At 44.7% G+C, this 19,850-nt stretch overlaps 1 protein-coding gene across 4 annotated transcripts in view; it reads right to left on the bottom strand.

Annotated features, from left to right (window-relative positions):
- Window positions 1-19,850, bottom strand: part of LOC135547635 (NEDD8-conjugating enzyme UBE2F-like) — a 167,472-nt gene that overhangs the window by 63,682 nt on the left and 83,940 nt on the right. Inside the window, exon 10 of one of the 4 annotated variants that reach the window (XM_064976808.1) lies at window positions 17,906-19,352. The exons of the other annotated variants lie outside the window; for them this stretch is intronic. Coding sequence (XP_064832880.1) covers window positions 19,302-19,352 — 51 coding nt within the window. The 3' untranslated portion in view covers window positions 17,906-19,301. Of the gene's footprint in view, window positions 1-17,905; window positions 19,353-19,850 lie in introns of those variants that run through there. 4 annotated transcript variants of the gene reach the window in all.

The raw sequence follows: 19,850 nt of genomic DNA, 5'->3' as shown, positions 1-19,850 counted from the left end.
TAGCTGATAACTTAAGTACTTTGTCTCATTTCAGAAGGGTTATTGGAGACCGGAAACGCAGCTTCACACGGTTTAATAATCAGACTGGGAACAAGTAACTTGACCGTTGGTGTGAATATTTGACATAACTTCCCATCCAGAACATACCTCATCATCACCATGAGATAAATGTTGCCAGAAAACAGAAATATAAAATAGTACAACTCAAAGATGTAGTTTGACATGAATTCATTCTAAAACCTGTAATATTACTATATCTAATAATATCTAAAAACAAGACAACTGTGATAAAAAATAATAATGAATAAAACTAAAATATACTCTTTGGATAGAGGAGTGCATGGATCAATGTCCTGGAGGAAGCGAGGAGCATAGCCTTTGTCTTCAGTAATATAATCTATCCTTCACACAGACAGCTCAGATTAGCTAGCGGAGGATGAGCACAAATTCAATTTTTCAATTAGGCTATTGGGTGGGGCCTTGCAGCTATGTTCAGTGGCCCAGATCCACAAGGCAGAGGCTGAGACTGCTGACATCACAGGAAACTCACCTCGGCATTATAAATGGTACACTATTCCCTTTGTAGTGCACTACTTTTGCCCAGGGACCAGAAGTAGTGCATTATGTAATAGGGTTCCATTTGGAATGGAGGGTAATAGACGTTCACATTGGAGAGTATGTCACTTTCAAAGTAATATTGTAGGTGTATTCATTGTCACATTTCACTTCTCTGGGTATTACTTCTGCATCCCATGTGTTATTTCAGTGCAGTTATAATATGTGTCTTTGTAAAGGGGGATTGCCTCATACAAAACCATGGGGCGATAAAGACAAAGGTATTGGAAGGTATATGAATATTAATAATTGCATTAGGATTCCTTATCTGAAATATACATTAGCATATATTCAAAGTGGGAAAGAGAGAGAAAGCAACAGAGAGAGAGAGCGAGAGAGACAAGGAGACAGAGAGAGACAGAGAGACAAGGAGAAAGAGAGAGACATAGGGAGACAGGGGGAGACAGAGGGATAGAGAGAGACAGAGACAAGGAGACAGAGAGAGACAGAGACAAGGAGACAGAGAGAGAAAGAGACAAGGAGACAGAGAGAGAAAGACAGAGAGAGAGTCCCCTCCTGTACTCCCTGTTCACCCACGACTGCGTGGCCAGGCACGACTCCAACACCATCATTAAGTTTGCTTACAACACAATGGTAGGTCTGATCACCGACAACGACGAGACAGCCTATAGGGAGGTCAGAGACCTGGCCGTGTGGTGCCAGAAAAACAACCTATCCCTCAACATAACCAAGACTAAGGAGATGATTGTGGACTACAGGAAAAGGTGGACAGCATGACCTCATTCTCATCCACGGGGCTGTAATGGAGCAGGTTGAGAGCTTCAAGTTCCTTGCTGTCCACATCACCAACAAACTAGAATGGTCCAAAAACACCAAGACAGTCGTGAAGAGGGCACCACAATGCCTATCCCCCTCAGGAAACTAAAAGATTTGGTCCTCAGATCCTCAAAACGTTCTACAGTTTCGGTCATCAAGGCAAAGGCTGGCTACTTTGAAGAATCTCAAATATAAAATATATTTTGATTTGATTAATACTTCTTTGGTTACTACATGATTCCATATGTGTTATTTCATAGTTTTGTTGTATTCACTATTATTCTACAATGTAGAAAATATTACAAATAACTAAAAACCCTTAAATGAGTAGGTGTGTCCAAACTTTGGTACTGTATGTAAACATTAAGTTGTACTTAAATCAAATCAAAGTTTATTGGTCACATACACATATTTAGCAGATGTTATTACGGGTGTAGCGAACCACTTGTAAATAAGGCGAGAACCGGGGGCATTTGAATGAATTCAAAGTTTTATGAAAATGTTAGTTTTTCTGTCTTGAATAAAAGTAATAATAGAAACAAAATATGGCTGGATCTTCACTTAATCATTTAATTTTATTATATAGTCCAAGTTTGTGTAGCCAGGAGGCTCACGTTTTATTTATTTTATGCTGTGACATAAATAAAATTTTTAAAACAAGACCTTGAGAGGTAATCATTGATTTTTTTGGCTAGAAATGCCATAGATTTTTAGGCTAATGAATGATAACTGATAAATGTTAGCTTTTACTTAAAATATAGCCTAACTTAGAATGACACATGATTCACCTCAGGTTTAGATTCGCAGGCAATGATCAACTGCAGTACTATCCATGGTGCTGAATCACCACAACAGCTTATCTGTTTGATTAGCAGAGAATCAGATATGTTCAGATATGTTCTCTCTGACAGAATCACCACAATAAGCAGGTTAAAAACAACCACAACATTCTGAAATTCTCCCGATAGCCATGTGCAATGGGAGAGAAAAGGACCAAGCTGCATCTTTCAGTCAAAGGTAGGCTAAAACAAGAGTCATTTTCACTAGACTGCAATAACCTCATAATATTTTGAGTCGGCCAACAGGCCCAGGCCAACAGACCAACAGGCCAACAGGTCAACAGACCAACAGACCAACAGGACAACAGGCCAACAGACCAACAGACCAACAGGCCAACAGGCCAACAAGACCAACAGGCCAATACGTCAACGAAATAGTTTGGTGACTTTGAGAGAACTTTCAGTTGAGTAAATTGCAACAAATACAGCAAGAAACTGTTAACTTCTTCGATGTAGGGGGCGCTATTTTAATTTTTGGATAAAAAAACGTTCCCGTTTTAAACAAGATATTTTGTCACGAAAAGATGCTCGACTATACATATAATTGACAGCTTTGGAAAGAAAACACTCTGACGTTTCCAAAACTGCAAAGATATTGTCTGTGAGTGCCCCAGAACTAATGCTACAGGCGAAACCAAGATGAAATTTCATACAGGAAATGCCCCAGATTTTGATTGCGCTGTGTTCCAATGTCTCCTTATATGGCTGTGAATGCGCCAGGAATGAACCTACACTTTCTGTCGTTTCCCCAAGGTGTCTGCAGCATTGTGACGTATTTGTAGGCATATCATTGGAAGATTGACCATAAGAGACTACATTTACCAGGTGTCCGCTTGGTGTCTTCCGTCGAAATTATTGCGCAATCTCCAGCTGCGTCCACTTTTCCATTAGGTTCAGAGGAGAAAGGCAACTGCCAAGAATGATTTATCATCGAATAGATATGTGAAAAACACCTTGAGGATTGATTCTAAACAATGTTTGCCATGTTTCTGTCGATATTATGGAGTTAATTTGGAAACAAGTTTGGCGTTGTAATGACCGAGTTTTCGGGGTTTTTTCTTAGCCAAATGTGATGAACAAAACGGAGCAATTTCTCATACACAAATTATCTTTTTGGAAAAACTGAACATTTGCTATCTAACTGAGAGTCTCCTCATTGAAAACATCCGAAGTTCTTCAAAGGTAAATGATTTTATTTGAATGCTTTTCTTGTTTTTGTGAAAATGTTGCCTGCTGAATGCTAGGCTTAATGCTATGCTAGCTATCAATACTCTTACACAAATTCTTGTGTAGCTATGGTTGAAAAACATATTTTGATAATCTGAGATGACAGTGTTGTTAACAAAAGGCTAAGCTTGTGAGCCAATATATTCATTTCATTTCATTTGCGATTTTCATGAATAGTTAACGTTGCGTTATGCTAATGAGCTTGAGGCTATGATTATGCTCCCGGATATGGGATTGCTCAACGCTAGAGGTTAAGATTCATATGCATATTGTGGCAGATGGCAGGGAGTGGTGATTGAAGGAAGATATCTTGCAGCCCGCTGGCTCCATCCCCAAGCCTTATATGGACTTCCTGACCCAATGAGGCAAGGTGGTAGATCATTAAGCCATTGAGTGCTTGGGGATAAAAAAGGAAGCGGACTGCACAGAGGGGGAAAGGACCGCGTTATGGAGTGTGTGCGGAAAAGGAGAATGATCTGTATGATTACCTGTTGTGAACTGGTTGCTGGAATCCCCCCCTTTTCCACCGTGTGCAAATATCCCTAATAAATTCCCCATTTGCATTCTAGTTGTGCTCTGTGCGCGTCTGGTTATTGAACTTGGTGATGTGGAAACCCCACACTCTTGAGCCTGCTACATATGGTGGAGAATGCGGGCAAAGCATACCAAGCTCAATAACTAAACAGAAACGGAGCACAATGGAAGCATATGTGAAACAGCTGGTGGAGGCGAACATAGCACAGCAGAATATGCATCTGGAGCCACTGGAGGAACAGCGTCAGCAGCTACGAGCTGATCTCAACCAGGCGCAGCAGTTTCTCGTCCCTAACTCAGTATGTTTATACTGAAACTGACAGAGGCTGACGACATCGAGGATTACCTCCAAGCCTTCGAGAGGATGACAGCTAGGGAGAAATGGCCCCATGACCAGTTAGCCAGCCTGCTAGCACCCTTCCTGCCAGGCATAGAAGACCTATCAGAATCTGACGGCTGACCAGGCGATGCATCCTGCGCTGGGATGGTTACACCCTGATTAGCAGAGCGCAAAGATTCCATGATTGGGCGTATGACACCACAGTGTCCCCCAGATCGCAAATACATGATCTGATTAGGCTAGCTAACTGCTGAACCACTGACGATCACGGCCATCGAGAAAGTGGTCATAGATACATTTCTACGCTCTCTCCAATTCGAAGCTAAAAAGTTAGCAAGCTAAGCAAACACGCAGAGCGCGGATCAGCTGGTGGAACTGGTGGAAGGTCAACAGGGGGTTTTGGAGGTCCTGCGCAGGGGACAACCACGGAAGGCTGAACCCGCCCAAAAGAGCAAAAAAGGATGGAGGACCCCGGACAAGGATGGGGGTCACACAAACAGCCAGCTCCCCGAGACAATGCCCCGCGATGTCCCAATGCCTTCGGCCTCAGCCAGTGAGTTAGCCACTGGGCGTCCCTGCGGCTTGCTGATGACAGGTTGGGCTAAGAAGAGTGGTCCTTCCCGTCCCCCCAGTAAGAGCCAATGGAAAGGACACCACAACAACTTTCGCCCAATCCCAGAAACTGACGGACACCGTGGCCATCACGTGCATACACGGTGAGATCAAGGACTACCCTACCACACTCCTCCACCTACAGACCACAAAGAGACAACACAAGTAGCCAGTGGGAGTCGTCCCGAACCTGCCAGTGCCGGTCCTTATCGGGAGGGATTTTCCAATGTTCCGCCAACTGTGGACCTGTATTTTCGGAGACGAGGGAACCAGAAGGGAGGAGGACGCCGGAGAGGCGGGCGGGACCCCAGAAGGAGGGATGCTCGGATGTGTGGATTCCAGGAAGTGGACCCACATGCGTCAACAGAACCCCTCTCTGAGGGTGACTCGGGTGAAGCAAGACTGGAGGAAGGTGAGGCGAGTCTGGGCGACATGTTCCCCGATGGACCATGAGGTGGAGCCAGAGCCCGCCTCTCTTGCGGGCCGGTCCAGCACAGCCCAATTGGAGGATCTGAACCTGGCCAGCGCTCTCCAGCAGGTGACCGTGGTAGATGGAAAGCCCATGGAGGGGGTAAGTCAGATCTCCTACCCCCATTTTTTTATATAAAGAAATTGATGTATCAGGTCGTGAAGAAGAATGACGAATGTATGGATTTGTTGTTGGTGCCCCGTCCCATTGTACAATCTGTCCTGCACTTGGTGTACTCCCACCTTCTTGGGCTCACCTAGGGGTGGAGAAGACCTTTAACAGGATCAAGGCACGATTTTACTAGCTGGGTGTGAAGAGAGCAGTGTAGGATTACTGCCACAGTTGCCCGGAGTGCCAGCAGGTGGTGCCAAAACTGCACTTTCAGTCCCTTTCAGCAGGATCGCAATGGACCTGGTGGGACCTCTACCCAAGAGCAACCGAGGGCACCAATACATCCTGGTGATTCTGGATTATACCACCAGGTACCCAGAAGCCATTCCCCTGTGCACCATGTCTACCAAGGGAATCACATGTGAGTTAGTCATGATATTCTCCCTAGTCAGCATTCCCGACGAGATATTAACTAACCAAGGAACCCGATTCATGTTGCAAATCATGAATGATCTCTGCAAACTAATGAAAATAACCCAGTTGCGCACCTCAGTGTATCACACGCACACCGATGGATTGGTGGAAAGATTCAATAGAAACCTGAAGCAGATGCTAAAGAAGGTGATGGAGGTGGACTGAGAAGTACCAAAAGCTTCAACAGGGTTCTCTCCCTTTGAATTCCTGTATGGGAGATAACCCCGAGGACTGCTGGATGTGGCTAAAGAAGCCTGGGAACAGCAGCCGTTGCACCATCGAAAAATGGTGGAACACATGAGAGACCGGATGGCAACACTGTGGCCCCTGGTATGGGAACACAATGGAGCCTAGGATGCCCAAGCGCGGGGGTACAACAGAGGGGCCCAACAAAGAAACTTCTAACCAGGAGACAAAGTAGTTTATGTGTCGGGGGGCTAGGGACAGTTTGTTATATCTGGAGTACTTCTCCTGTCCTAATCGGTGTCCTGTGTGAATCTAAGTGTGCGTTCTCTAATTCTCTCTTTCTTTCTCTCTCTCGGAGGACCTGAGCCCTAGGACCATGCCCCAGGACTACCTGACATGATGACTCCTTGCTGTCCCCAGTCCACCTGGCCATGCTGCTGCTCCAGTTTCAAATGTTCTGCTTTATTATTATTGGACCATGCTGGTCATTTATGAACTTTTGAACATCTTGACCATGTTCTGTTATAATCTCCACCCGGCACAGCCAGAAGAGGACTGGCCACCCCACATAGCCTGGTTCCTCTCTAGGTTTCTTCCTAGGTTTTGGCTGTTCTAGGGAGTTTTTCCTAGCCACCGTGCTTCTACACCTGCATTGCTTGCTGTTTGTGGTTTTAGGCTGGGCTTCTGTACAGCACTTTGAGATATCAGCTGATGTACGAAGGGCTATATAAATAAATGTGATTTGATTTGAAACTCAAAGTCTCTTTTCTTATCTCACTGGTATCCATGCAGCTAGCGTCATTGGTAGCTAACCTTGGGGCCTAGCCAGTGGTGGAAAAGTACCCAGTCTTCATACTTGAGTAAAAGACACCTTAATAGAAAATGACTCAAGTGAAAGTGAGTCACCCAGTAAAATACTACTTGAGAAAAAGTCTAAAAGTACTTGCTTTTAAATATACTTAAGTATCAAAAGTATCTCCTGGTCGAGGATCCAAGGCCTCAGATCAGCAAATGGCAGACGATAGCCAGACCCCCTCTCTCCCATAGAAGAAGAGAGGGGGGGCTGGGCCAGTTTAATGAAACCTTGCGGCAATTGTACATTATATGCAGCCTTCTTATACTCTTCAGAACCCTCTTCTGCTCTTCGGTATCAACCAAAGGAATACCTTTGTCTCCAGAAGACTGTTGCCAGCCGAAAAACTCTAACATCCAAAAAGTGGATAATGGAACAAAAATTCTAACATAAAGAATTTGGGAAATGGTCAATGGGGATCTAAAGAATAATAATGTCATATTGCTTTTCATTTTGTGATGTTATTAAAACTCTATGAACCAAATACTGTAACTTCGGCTGTTAAGTATGACAATATAATGTAATGTAAATGTAACAATATGACGTTAATTCAGTATGAAAAATGATGAACCTATTTCGTTAAGATAGGAATGTGATTTTAGTTCTCTAACGAGATCATTGTTTTCATGTCCTTTGCAAATTAACCATGCCACGCCCCGAATGAGGTCAGAAGAGCGTGTCAGTGTGATGTAACCGCCCTTTCGACCAGAGTGCTTAAAAGGACTCGCCATGAATGAACATAGCAGACCAGCAAACGTGAAGCGTGAGCTAAACTTTACAAATGGTTGAAACTCCCAGACCAGAAAGCGTGCAGCTGTAGCTACACGTTGAAATGGTTGGAGACTCTGAAACTCATCATGAGGTGAAGAAGATAAACACACTAGACCAGAACATTTGACAGTCTGCAGCTGTGCATGTAGAGAGATCTAGAACTTTGACTAGCTACCTGAAAAAGAGGCAAGAAGCTTACCTCAAACAATCACGGGTGCATCTTTGTAGCTGCGCTGGAGAAACACTCCACTCCAAGCCAGGGCAACCAGAGCCTTACACCCAACGAGCCCTTCCCATAGAAGGATTGTTTGGTTTCAACAGAGAGACGATGAGCAAAGACATCTACACGTAAATACATTACATTTCTTACCCAAACGGGTGGTGGTTCGTGAGCAAAGTTTTATTATTACTTTGAGGGTAGTTTCCAAATGTACGATTGTCCTTCCCCCTCTTTATCTACCCCTCCCTCTCCATATGTGTAACAAGCCGTCATATCTTGTCAGTCCACTAGGGACTTTTGTCCCCTGTAAGTGTGTATGTGTATTCTGTGTTATTATTTAGTTAGTAAATAAATCATACATTTGTGTAGTACTGAATAATCAGAAAAGGCTGGGGTTCTTGCGGATTCATGAAGTGAAAAAAAAGTCCCTAGTGGACTGACAAGACATTCAGAATTGAGACTGAAATGACGTAATGATTAATAAGTGACTTTTATCAATATATAACATATATGCATGTATATCATTTAGAGTTGAATTCGGGAGATGGTAACTCTATAAAAAACTTCTGTTGTGCCCCAAATTCCCAATGAGTTAATTGTTACATGATTCATTTAAATCAGGTAACAATTAAACATAGTTAGTTGATTAGATAAATAACAGTCATCAGATTAATGAAAGTCCCGACAGTATCAAGCAAATCAGATGGCACAATTTAGTTTTTTTAAAGTTACTAACAGCCAGCAGCACACTCCGACATAGTTTACAACCAAATTATTTGTGTTTAGTGAGTCTGCCAGGCAGTAGGGATGACCAGGGATGTTCTGTTGATAAGTGCGTGAATTAGACCATTTTACTGTCCTGCTAAGCATTCAAAATGCAACAAGTACTTTTGGGTGTCAGGGGAAATGTAGTAAAAAAATACATTATGTTCAAAAATATAAATAGTAAAGTACCCCCAAAAACTACTTAAGTACTACTTTAAATGATTTTTACTTGAGTGCTTTAAACCACATGGCCATTGTAACCTACAGCTCTACTTTACTTCCTTGCTACAGGGAGAAAGATTCCATTCAAGTGTCTCGGTGCCCATTTAACCTCCACATTGTTTCCTCTACCAAAATCCCCACTATATTTCCACTGTTTAAATTGACTTCACCAATAGCTGTTTGAAGGAAGTCTAATCTTTCCACAATGCCTCCCACATGTGGAATATATGTGTGGGTTTATTTTCCTTCACTGTCTCATTACATGTGGGTGACTTTGATGAGATGAAGAGAAAGAACCTGAGTAACTGCAGATTGGGTGAAGGGAAGCGTCCAGGTTGGTTGCTGCATGAGCTGACAAAAAACAAAGACAACGTTTTCCATGAGGAACATAACCCCTGCATCATTGGTCATCTATTAGCCATATTGGCCAGTCAATACTTATACTTTCATGCGCAGATTAACCATTAACCAAGCATTGGTGTCGAAGGGTAAAGTAGCAGGAATTCATAGAGTTGGACCCAGTCCCAACAGCTCAGTATAAACTAGTAAAGTGGTTATTTTCTCCTGGGGAGGCTGAAACAGCAGTCAGAACACAAATGGAAATAGCTAACCTTTTCTCGCTAATGCATTTCACGCATGCACACACCTCACTACATAATCCCCTGGTGATTTATGGGCTGTTTCCTGACTGCTGTCAGACCGTTGGGGGGCAGGGGAGGTCACGGAGGGGCGTATCGATCTCCGCCCGGCTCATATTACACCTGCTTAGCACTTCCCATTTGAGGCGACCCCTAACCCTATCATATTACACCTGCTCAGCTCTTCCCTGTGGTGGCGAACCCGACGGTGGTGTGAGCAATACAGTGTCCCCTTTCCCTGTGCTTAACTTTAAAGCAGAAAAGGCAAGCTTTAACATTTTTAAAGACATGCCATATATTGGTGTTTCTTGGGATGGATACATGTGAGTGCTGTGGCAAAGGAGTCCCTTCAAATGGGCAATTTACCCCTCAAGCAACCACTGGACAGAAGACAAGAGGACAAAACCCTACACTCAGGTATGGTCACTGTGCATGCCGTTGGGGCTCCGGATCACCCTATGACACTGGGAAGGAGAACCCTTACATCCATTTGGTCCGGAAGGACGTCAACACTCAGGTGTGAAGTCCAACCTCTGGCCTGTGCCTTATTGCTACAGCATGTCTGTCAATGGCTATAAGCGATGATGACATAACGGTAGATGGATTACGGAAGCCTCTTGTTTGCCCTGGTAGTGTCTCCGGCAGACAGCTTATAGCAAGATGTATAAGGCATTATAAGTACACTGTATCATCAGGCCTTATAAATGCACCTATAAGGCATTTTGTGTGTGACTTATTTTCCCTTTCCAAGGTATGGCACACGGTCTCCTCTCCTGACCCGAGTGCTCTCAGTAAGAACAGATGACACAGCTCGCTCCTGAAAGTCTGTGTCCTCTGTAAAAGCAGCTACTGCGTGCCTTACAGAGGCATAATGACCATGTCTTTAAATACATCAAGTTTTATTGGGGTATTTCTGTCTGAAAGGTTAACCTGTGAATCAAGGACCACAGAGACGATGCTGCAGAAATTTCGTACAATAAAAAACACTGCCAACTTTAGGACTTGAACATTACCAGTGTCAATACCTTAAATGGGTAAATAGTTTGGTTCTAAAGCAATGCAGTTTAAACTTCAAACAGAACAGATTCATGATTGATGCAGACACCAGTGTTAAATGCTACATGTAGAGTGTTGAGCTTATATTTCCTTAGTCTAAATAAAAGATCCCAGAAATGTTTCATACACACAAAAAGCTTATTTCGCTCAAATTTGTTTGTGAGCATTTCTCCTTTGCCAAGATAATCTATCCACCTTACAGATTTGGCATATCAAGAAGCTGATTAAACAACAGGATCATTCCACAGGTGCACCTTGTGCTGGGTACAATAAAAGGCCACTAAATATTAAGTTTTGTCACACAACACAATGCCACAGATGCCTCAAGTTGAGGGAGCGTGCAATTTGCATGCTGACTTCAGAAATGTCCACCAGGGCTTTTGCCAGAAAATTGAGTGTTCACTTCTCTACCATGAACTGTGTCCAATGTCGTTTTAGAGAATTTGTCAGTACATCCAACCGGCCTCACAACCATATACTACGTGTAACCAGGCCAGCCCAGGACCTACACATCCATCTTCTCCACCTGCGGGTCATCCCCACCAGGGTCTTGACCTGACTGCAGTTCGGCGTTGTAACCGACTTCAGTGGGCAAATGCTCACCTTCTATGGTCACTGGCACGCTGGAGAAGCGTGCTCTTCATGGATAAATTCCGGTTTCAACTGGGAGATGGCAGACAGCGTGTATGGCGTTGTGTGGGCAAACGGTTTGCTGATGTCAACATTGTGAACAGAGTGCCCCATGGTGGCTGTGGGGTTATGGTATGAGCAGGCATAAGCTACGGACAACGAACACAATTGCATTTTATCGATGGCAATTTGAATGTGATGAGATCCTGAGGCCCATTGTCGTGCCATTCATTCGCTGCCATCATCTCGTGTTTCAGCATAATGAATGGCCCCATGTCTCAAGGATCTGTTCACAATTCCTGGAAGCTGAAAATGTTCCTTCCTGGCCTGCATTTATCACCAGACATGTCACACATTGAGCATGTTTGGGTTGTTCTGGATAGACGTGTATGATAGCGTGTTCCAGTTCCCGCCACTATCCAGCAACTTCACACAGCCATTGAAGAGGAGTGGGACAGCATTCTACAGGCCACAGTCAACAGCCTGATCAACTCCATGCGAAGGAGATGTCGCACTCCATGAGGAAAATGATGTTCACACCAGATACGGACTGGTTTTCTGATCCACGCCCCTACTTTTTTTTAAAGTACGGTATCTGTGACCAACAGATTCATATCTGTATTCCCAGTCATGTGAAATCCATAGATTAGAGCCTAATGAATGTATTTCAATTCACTGATTTCCTTAAACTGTAACTCAGTAAAATCTGTTAAATTATTGCATGTTGTATTTATATATTTGCTCAGCGTACCATCACATCTGTACTAGAAAAGAGGAGGGAATCGTTGTTCTGCTCCTGCTGTGAAAAAATGGCTACATCTGGCATTCCTTTTTCTGGGTTAGTGTGTGTGGGTAGATTATCATCAAAGACCATTCTCCTATTTTTCTTGTGAAATGAGTGTACATGTCATGTTGAAAGCAGATAATGATGTAACAACACACTGTGCACTGCAGACAGGCTGTGGTTGGTCATTAGTGCTGGGTTTGGATGTGGTTGATGAGGATGATGGCTACCTACAGATTTGACTAATGACTCATCCTACCACAATCGTCATTGTACTGTTTTTAGAAACGAGAGAGTGGGTGAGTGAGTGAGTGAGGGACATGGGTTTGTACGGGTGTGGGCACAATGAAAAACACTTCCAACAGGCTGACTGATGTAATCTGAGAAGTTTATTCCATTGCGCAAGATGTTATTCATTTCATTGGGGACAGTCCACAAAAGTGGCATCGCAGCGCACCCTTGCTGTTGAAGGTTCCGTTGGGAAACAGATACAGCATCATTTCAAATTTTCCAAACTTTGCGTCAACTTTAGTGCAGCCAGATTCAGTCCACAGAACCGCAAGGTACCAAACCACAGAATAAGATGAAAATGTGTTTTTCGGCAGAATGGGATAGCTTGCGAGTAATATTTTATATAAATGTCAATACACATTGGCTGTTAAGCCAATTATATATGACTGTTGCTTTCCATTTGTATTTATTTTGATGGTAATGACGTTTGTAACGATAATGGCTCTCCTCCATCTTGTCTTGCGTTGTGAAACCCTCACTATGCTCTCAATCCAGTAGCAGAAGGAGATGCATGAAGAGGACGTATGGTGTAAAAACATACTTTGTGATGTAAACGGGACTGATCAGAGCCCATGATCTCTTCTTTTAACACATTGTGGAGAGTTGTCCTGCTTTGTTTGCGTAAGACCTTCACTTCTCATTATCAAAACACTCACTGGAGCGAAGTGACAATCAATAAACAACAACATAATGGTATTCATTGAGTATATGAGCACCTCTTTAATGTAAAGAGCCGAGATATGAATCACAAGCAAAAATGGAAACTACACTGAGTGTACAAAATATTAAGAACACCTGCTCTTTCCATGACACTGACCAGGTGAAAGCTGTGATCCCTTATTGATGTCACTTGTTAATAACTTCTTTGGGATAGGGGGCAGAATTTTAACTTTTCGATGAATAGCGCGCCCAGAGTGAACTGCGTCCTACTCAGTCCCAGATGCTAATATATGCATATTATTATTAGTATTGGATAGAAAACACTCTGACGTTTCTAAAACTGATTGAATGATGTCTGTGAGTATAACAGAACTCATATGGCAGGCAAAAACCTGAGAAAGAAATCCAGGTTTGTAGTTTTTGAACTCACCATTATTGAATACACAGTGGGATATTGGTTATGTTGCACTTCCTATGGCTTCCATTAGATGTCAACTGTCTTTAGAACGTTGTTTCAGGCTGCTGCTGTGATGTGGGACCGGATGAGAGCTCTTTGAGTCAGTGGTCTGCCAACAGCCTCGTTCTCAGTCACGCGCTTTCACTTGAGAGGTAGCTCTCGTTCCATTGCTTTTCTACAGACAATGGAATTCTCCGGTTGGAACATTGTTTAACTTTAAATAAAAACATCCTAAAGATTGATTCTATACTTAGTTTGACAAGTTTCTTCGACCTGTAATATAACTTTTTGAACGTGTCGTCCGAATGGACCAGATCTGCCCATTTGGATTTGTTTACCAAACACCCTAACAAAAGACGCTATTGGACATAAATGGACATAAATGATGGACATTATCGAACAAAACAATCCTTTATTGTGGAACTGCAATTCCTGTGAGTGCATTCTGATGAAGATCATCAAAGGTAAGTGAATATTTCGAATGCTATTTATGAATAATGTTGACTACCCAACATGGCAAATATTTCTCTGGCTGACAGGGGCTCTGAGCACCGTTCTCAGATTATGCTTTTTCCGTACAGTTTAAAAAAAATCTGAGACAGCGGTTGCATTAAGGAGAAGTGTATCTATATTTCCATGTCTAACAATTGTATTTTATATGAGTATTTGAGTATTTCTGTGAATTCATGTGGCTCTCTGCAATATCACTGCATGTTTTGGAACTACTGAACGTAACACGCCAATGTAAAATAAGATTTTTGGATATAAATATGAACTTTACCGAACAAAACATACATGTATTGTGTAACATGAAGTTCTATGAGTGTCATCTGATGAAGATCATCAAAGGTTAGTGATTAATTTTATCTCTATTTGTGCTTTTTGTGACTCCTCTCTTTGGCTGGAAAAATGGCTGGGTTTTTCTGTGAGTTGGTGGCGACCTAACATAATAGTTTGTGGAGCTTTCGCTGTAAAGCTGTTTTGAAATCAGACACTGTGGCTGGATTAACAAGCATTTTATCTTTAAAATGGTGCCTTATACTTGTATGTTTGATTTATGAGATTTCGGTTGATTTGTATTTGGCGCCCTGGAATTTCATTGGCTGTTGGCGAGGGGTTCCGCTAGCGGAACGGGGTTCAGGTTAAAGAGGGATTTTAAGCCTTGAGGCATGGATTGTGTATGTGTGCCATGCAGAGGGTGAATGGGCCAGACAACATGTTTAAGTGCCTTTGGGGTATGGTAGTAGTTGCCAGGCGCACTGGTTTGTGTCCAGAACTGCAACTCTGCAGAGTTTTTCACACTCCACAAGTTCCTGTCTATCAAGAATGGTCCACCACTCAAAGGACATCCAGTCAACTTTACACAACTGTGGGAAGCATTGGAGTCAACATGGGTCAGCATCCCTGTGGAACACTTGACACCTTGTAGAGTGATGAATGAAGTGAGGCTGTTAGGAGGGTAAAAGGGGGGGGGGGGTGCAACTCAATATTAGGAAGGTGTTCTGTTTTGTGAACATTGTATTTATTATGTTTATTCTGATTCCCCTGATAAATACAATCTCTCCACTCTGCTTTGTTATGCTCCACTAGTGCTGATTCATACTATGGAAATAAACTAAATACTACATTTAGTTCATATCAGGGCTTTGCAAGGATCCAAATAGTCATATTTTGAATAAGGAAGATTACAGTTAGTGGGTTGATACATCTTCGAGAGACATCTTCCCGACTCTGGTCTCTTTAAGGACACTCTCTGCGTGCGAGTACCTAATCTACCGACCGTCTGATTACCCACTGTCAGCGGTCCAGAGGAAGCTTCATTCAGCCACTCTGCACATGGCAGGTAGGGAGACGCGCTGCCACTGTCATTGTGTGGACAGATAGTCAGCCAGCCAGCCAGTCAATAAATCAGCCAGAAAGCGTGGAAAGAGATTAGTACAACACTTAACAGATAAATAGATACCATCTCCTTCAGATGGCCGTGGACAAAGGGGCCACAAAAGGTTGGGGGAATCAGCTCTTTTGGTCAATAACAACCTTGTCCCTGAGGTTGCAGTGTTGTAAAGAAGTTAAGGTCTACGTGCAGAGGAAGAGAAGGTGTCTGGGTTTATAGTTCTGGGTGTGCACCCCTAGTTAAGGAGGCAGTAGCAATGAGAGGAATCTTTCATGGGGAAAGGAAGAAGCTTCGACCCAATGATGGTAAAGTGGGTGTCTCAGGCTCAAGCAAGATGGCCGTAGTCCAACTGCTCCATCTGCCTGCCTCAGTACAGCAGTCTCCCCCTCGTTAGAAGAGAGCGTGTTGCGGTACAACAGTCTCCCCCTCGTTAGAAGAGAGCGTGGGGCGGTACAACAGTCTCCCCCTCGTTAGAAGAGAGCGCGGGGCGGTACAACAGTCTCCCCCTCGTTAGAAGAGAGCGCGGGGCGGTACAACAGTCTCCCCCTCGTTAGAAGAGAGCGCGGGGCGGTACAGCAGTCTCCCCCTCGTTAGAAGAGAGCGCGGGGCGGTACAACAGTCTCCCCCTCGTTAGAAGAGAGCGTGGGGCGGTACAACAGTCTCCCCCTCGTTAGAAGAGAGCGTGGGGCGGTACAACAGTCTCCCCCTCGTTAGAAGAGAGCGTGGGGCGGTACAACAGTCTCCCCCTCGTTAGAAAAGAGCGCGGCGCGGTACAACAGTCTCCCCCTCGTTAGAAGAGAGCGTGGGGCGGTACAACAGTCTCCCCCTCGTTAGAAGAGAGCGTGGGGCGGTACAACAGTCTCCCCCTCGTTAGAAGAGAGCGTGGGGTGGTACAACAGTCTCCCCCTCGTTAGAAGAGAGCGTGGGGCGGTACAACAGTCTCCCCCTCGTTAGAAGAGAGCGTGGGGCGGTACAACAGTCTCCCCCTCGTTAGAAGAGAGCGTGGGGCGGTACAACAGTCTCCCCCTCGTTAGAAGAGAGCGTGGGGCGGTACAACAGTCTCCCCCTCGTTAGAAGAGAGCGTGGGGCGGTACAGCAGTCTCCCCCTCGTTAGAAGAGAGCGTGGGGCGGTACAACAGTCTCCCCCTCGTTAGAAGAGAGCGTGGGGCGGTACAACAGTCTCCCCCTCGTTAGAAGAGAGCGCGGGGCGGTACAGCAGTCTACAGCGTCTCTGCCAGCCAGGCCAGCTCTCACAACAAGGCAGAGGTGTGTGTGTTTATGCTCCAGCCCAAGCCCAGAGACCCGGGAGAAGATGCGTGTGAGTGATTGAAGAAGTCGGCTGAAGAAGTGCGTGAGAGAGGGGAGGGGAGTTTGCCCAGGCTGCTGACATTCTGACTGCCCTGTCTCTCAGGACACTGACTATCTGACAGCCTATGTTAACATTCTGCTATGGTCGTCACTTTCTATAGCACAGACCTAGTGGACACTAACCAGAGCTAGTGGACACTAACCAGAGCTAGTGGACACTAACCAGAGCTAGTGGACACTAACCAGACCTAGTGGACACTAACCAGAGCTAGTGGACACTAACCAGACCTAGTGGACACTAACCAGAGCTAGTGGACACTAACCAGAGCTAGTGGACACTAACCAGAGCTAGTGGACACTAACCAGAGCTAGTGGACCCTAACCAGAGCTAGTGGACACTAACCAGAGCTAGTGGACACTAACCAGAGCTAGTGGACACTAACCAGAGCTAGTGGACACTAACCAGACCTAGTGGACACTAACCAGAGCTAGTGGACACTAACCAGAGCTAGTGGACACTAACCAGAGCTAGTGGACACTAACCAGACCTAGTGGACCCTAACCAGACCTAGTGCACACTAACCAGAGCTAGTGGACACTAACCAGAGCTAGTGGACACTAACCAGAGCTAGTGGACACTAACCAGACCTAGTGGACCCTAACCAGACCTAGTGGACACGAACCAGAGCTAGTGGACACTAACCAGAGCTAGTGGACACTAACCAGAGCTAGTGGACACTAACCAGACCTAGTGGACACTAACCAGACCTAGTGGACACTAACCAGACCTAGTGGACACTAACCAGACCTAGTGGACACTAACCAGAGCTAGTGGACACTAACCAGAGCTAGTGGACACTAACCAGAGCTAGTGGACACTAACCAGACCTAGTGGACACTAACCAGAGCTAGTGGACACTAACCAGAGCTAGTGGACACTAACCAGAGCTAGTGGACACTAACCAGAGCTAGTGGACACTAACCAGAGCTAGTGGACACTAACCAGTACTGTGTAAGACCTGAGGACTAGTGTACCACGAGGAGTAATTAACTTAAAATGTCACATTGTTGTAAATACAGTAATAAAATTGTAGTTGAATCAACATTGATGGCAACAATCCCAACCCATGAATATGACAGGGACACTGACTATAGAATAAAATACAGGTTCATTTTCCTTATTACATACATTTAATATATCTTTAAAAAACGATATACAATCTGAAAGCAAAGGAGGATTTGAACTGAGGGACAGACCCTCCTGAGCCTCACAGGAAACTAGGCAAGCTGGGCAAGTAAAACAAGGAGTGTGGGGCTAGGAACCAGAGCATGCTAACAAGTCAAATCTGAACCTGTTCATTTGAAAGCACGCGCACACACACACATACACTTTGCCTCATGGAAACGTAAATACAATGTTTAATACAGTGATGACACTGAATGTTATGTTCCAATGTGCATACAGGCACAAAGCCAGCCCAGGCAAAGCAACACACACACACACAGGCACAGAGCGCACACACACACACACACACACACACACACACACACACACACACACACACACACACACACACACTGGGAGGGACAGACAGACGCACAATGACATAGAAGAGAGCGAGACCACAGGCCCTCCCTTTAGACAACTAATCAGAGGACTCATACACAACCTAGGAGAGGGAGAGCGCCCTGGTATTCCCCTACCTTGGGGGCAGAGGAGAACACATGAGGTGGGTGGGGCCTAAGAGGTGTGGAGGGAAAAGCAGCAGGATAGAGAGATGAAAAACAGCAGGATAGAGGGATGAAAACCAGCAGGCTTCGGCCCACGTAGGGTCAGAGATGAATAACCCTGCCCTATATAGTGCCTTTTCAGACAAATCCAGAGTGAAATGGACAATATGGGGACTGACTGGAATGGGGACTGACTGGGTAAAACGGGGACTGACTTTGAATGGGGACTGGGTTGGTGGCACTTGTCATTCACGTGCTGTCTGGTGAGTTGGGGGTGGGCAGGAACGAATAACATAACAGATATGTCCTTTTTCCAGCTGTGTGTTTGCATGCACAGCCAAGTGCTGTGTGTTGTGAGAAGCTAGTTGAGTATGTTCGTTTCTCAATGTGCATGAAGGGATTCTGTGTGTGTGCGTGCATGTGAGCTCGCGTGCATTTTCTTTGCAACACAAACATGGCAGGCACTAGAACTGAGAAAAACTAACAGATCATCTTTCTCTTTGATTCGCCAATTCTTAAATAACTGGATTGATTAAATCCCGGGTCCTCACTGCCACCGGTGCCCACTCTGATTGGCTCAGACACAACGAGAAGCCCAGTCATTGGACGATCCCTGTTGTGACGGATGAATACTCTGGTCCAATAAACAAGTCCCTCTTCAAAGTTTTAAAAACGTGTTTAATCTTTCCTTCTTCCAGCGACGTCTTATTGCAGTCGGGGCGTGTCAGCGGTGCGCAGCGGTTGGTTGGTTGATGAGACATTAGGGACGGGGTTCAGCTGCGCAGTCACAGACGGAGGGGGGGGGGGAGCAGGCAGCTGGCGCAGCTGATGCAGTCATCACCTGGCGTAGTGCTTGATGTAATCCTGAACCTTATTCCGGAAATCCTCCTAGAGCAAGACACACAAACAACATCAGTGATCTTTTCTCTATCAATATCCTTGTTTCATTCCTTTTTTACAAACATCTAACCCCCAATTGAACTGCTCTGAAAATCTTTAGGCCAATATAGTGTGTTCATTAGTTGTATTACGTTTATGGAGATATTCAATTAAAATAAATGCAGTAAGCACCATCAGAGGGTTGATGCCAGTGATACAGTGGGATGAAAACATTACCCATAAACCACGCACACTTCATGACAGCAAAACATGACATCCACTGCTCTGGCATCAGAGAACTATGAAAGAAATGGACCGCAGAGCGTCAGTCCAGCCGGCTAGGGAATACAGTCACCTAGACTGTGGAGATGGAGGTAGATGTGGAGGCCACAAGAGCAGCTCTGGCTCCCTCCGAGTAAACAGCCTCCAGCAACAAGATGTCAGAGCCTGAATGGAACCCAGGAGGGCTCGTGATTCTTCACACAGCTCTGCTGGCCCGTTGCTCCA

The sequence above is a fragment of the Oncorhynchus masou genome, chromosome 10 (assembly GCF_036934945.1).
Source record: "Oncorhynchus masou masou isolate Uvic2021 chromosome 10, UVic_Omas_1.1, whole genome shotgun sequence".
Classification (NCBI taxonomy): Eukaryota; Metazoa; Chordata; class Actinopteri; order Salmoniformes; family Salmonidae; genus Oncorhynchus; species Oncorhynchus masou.
Note: the sequence above shows the minus strand (reverse complement) of the source record. Positions and strands in the feature narration are given on the sequence as shown.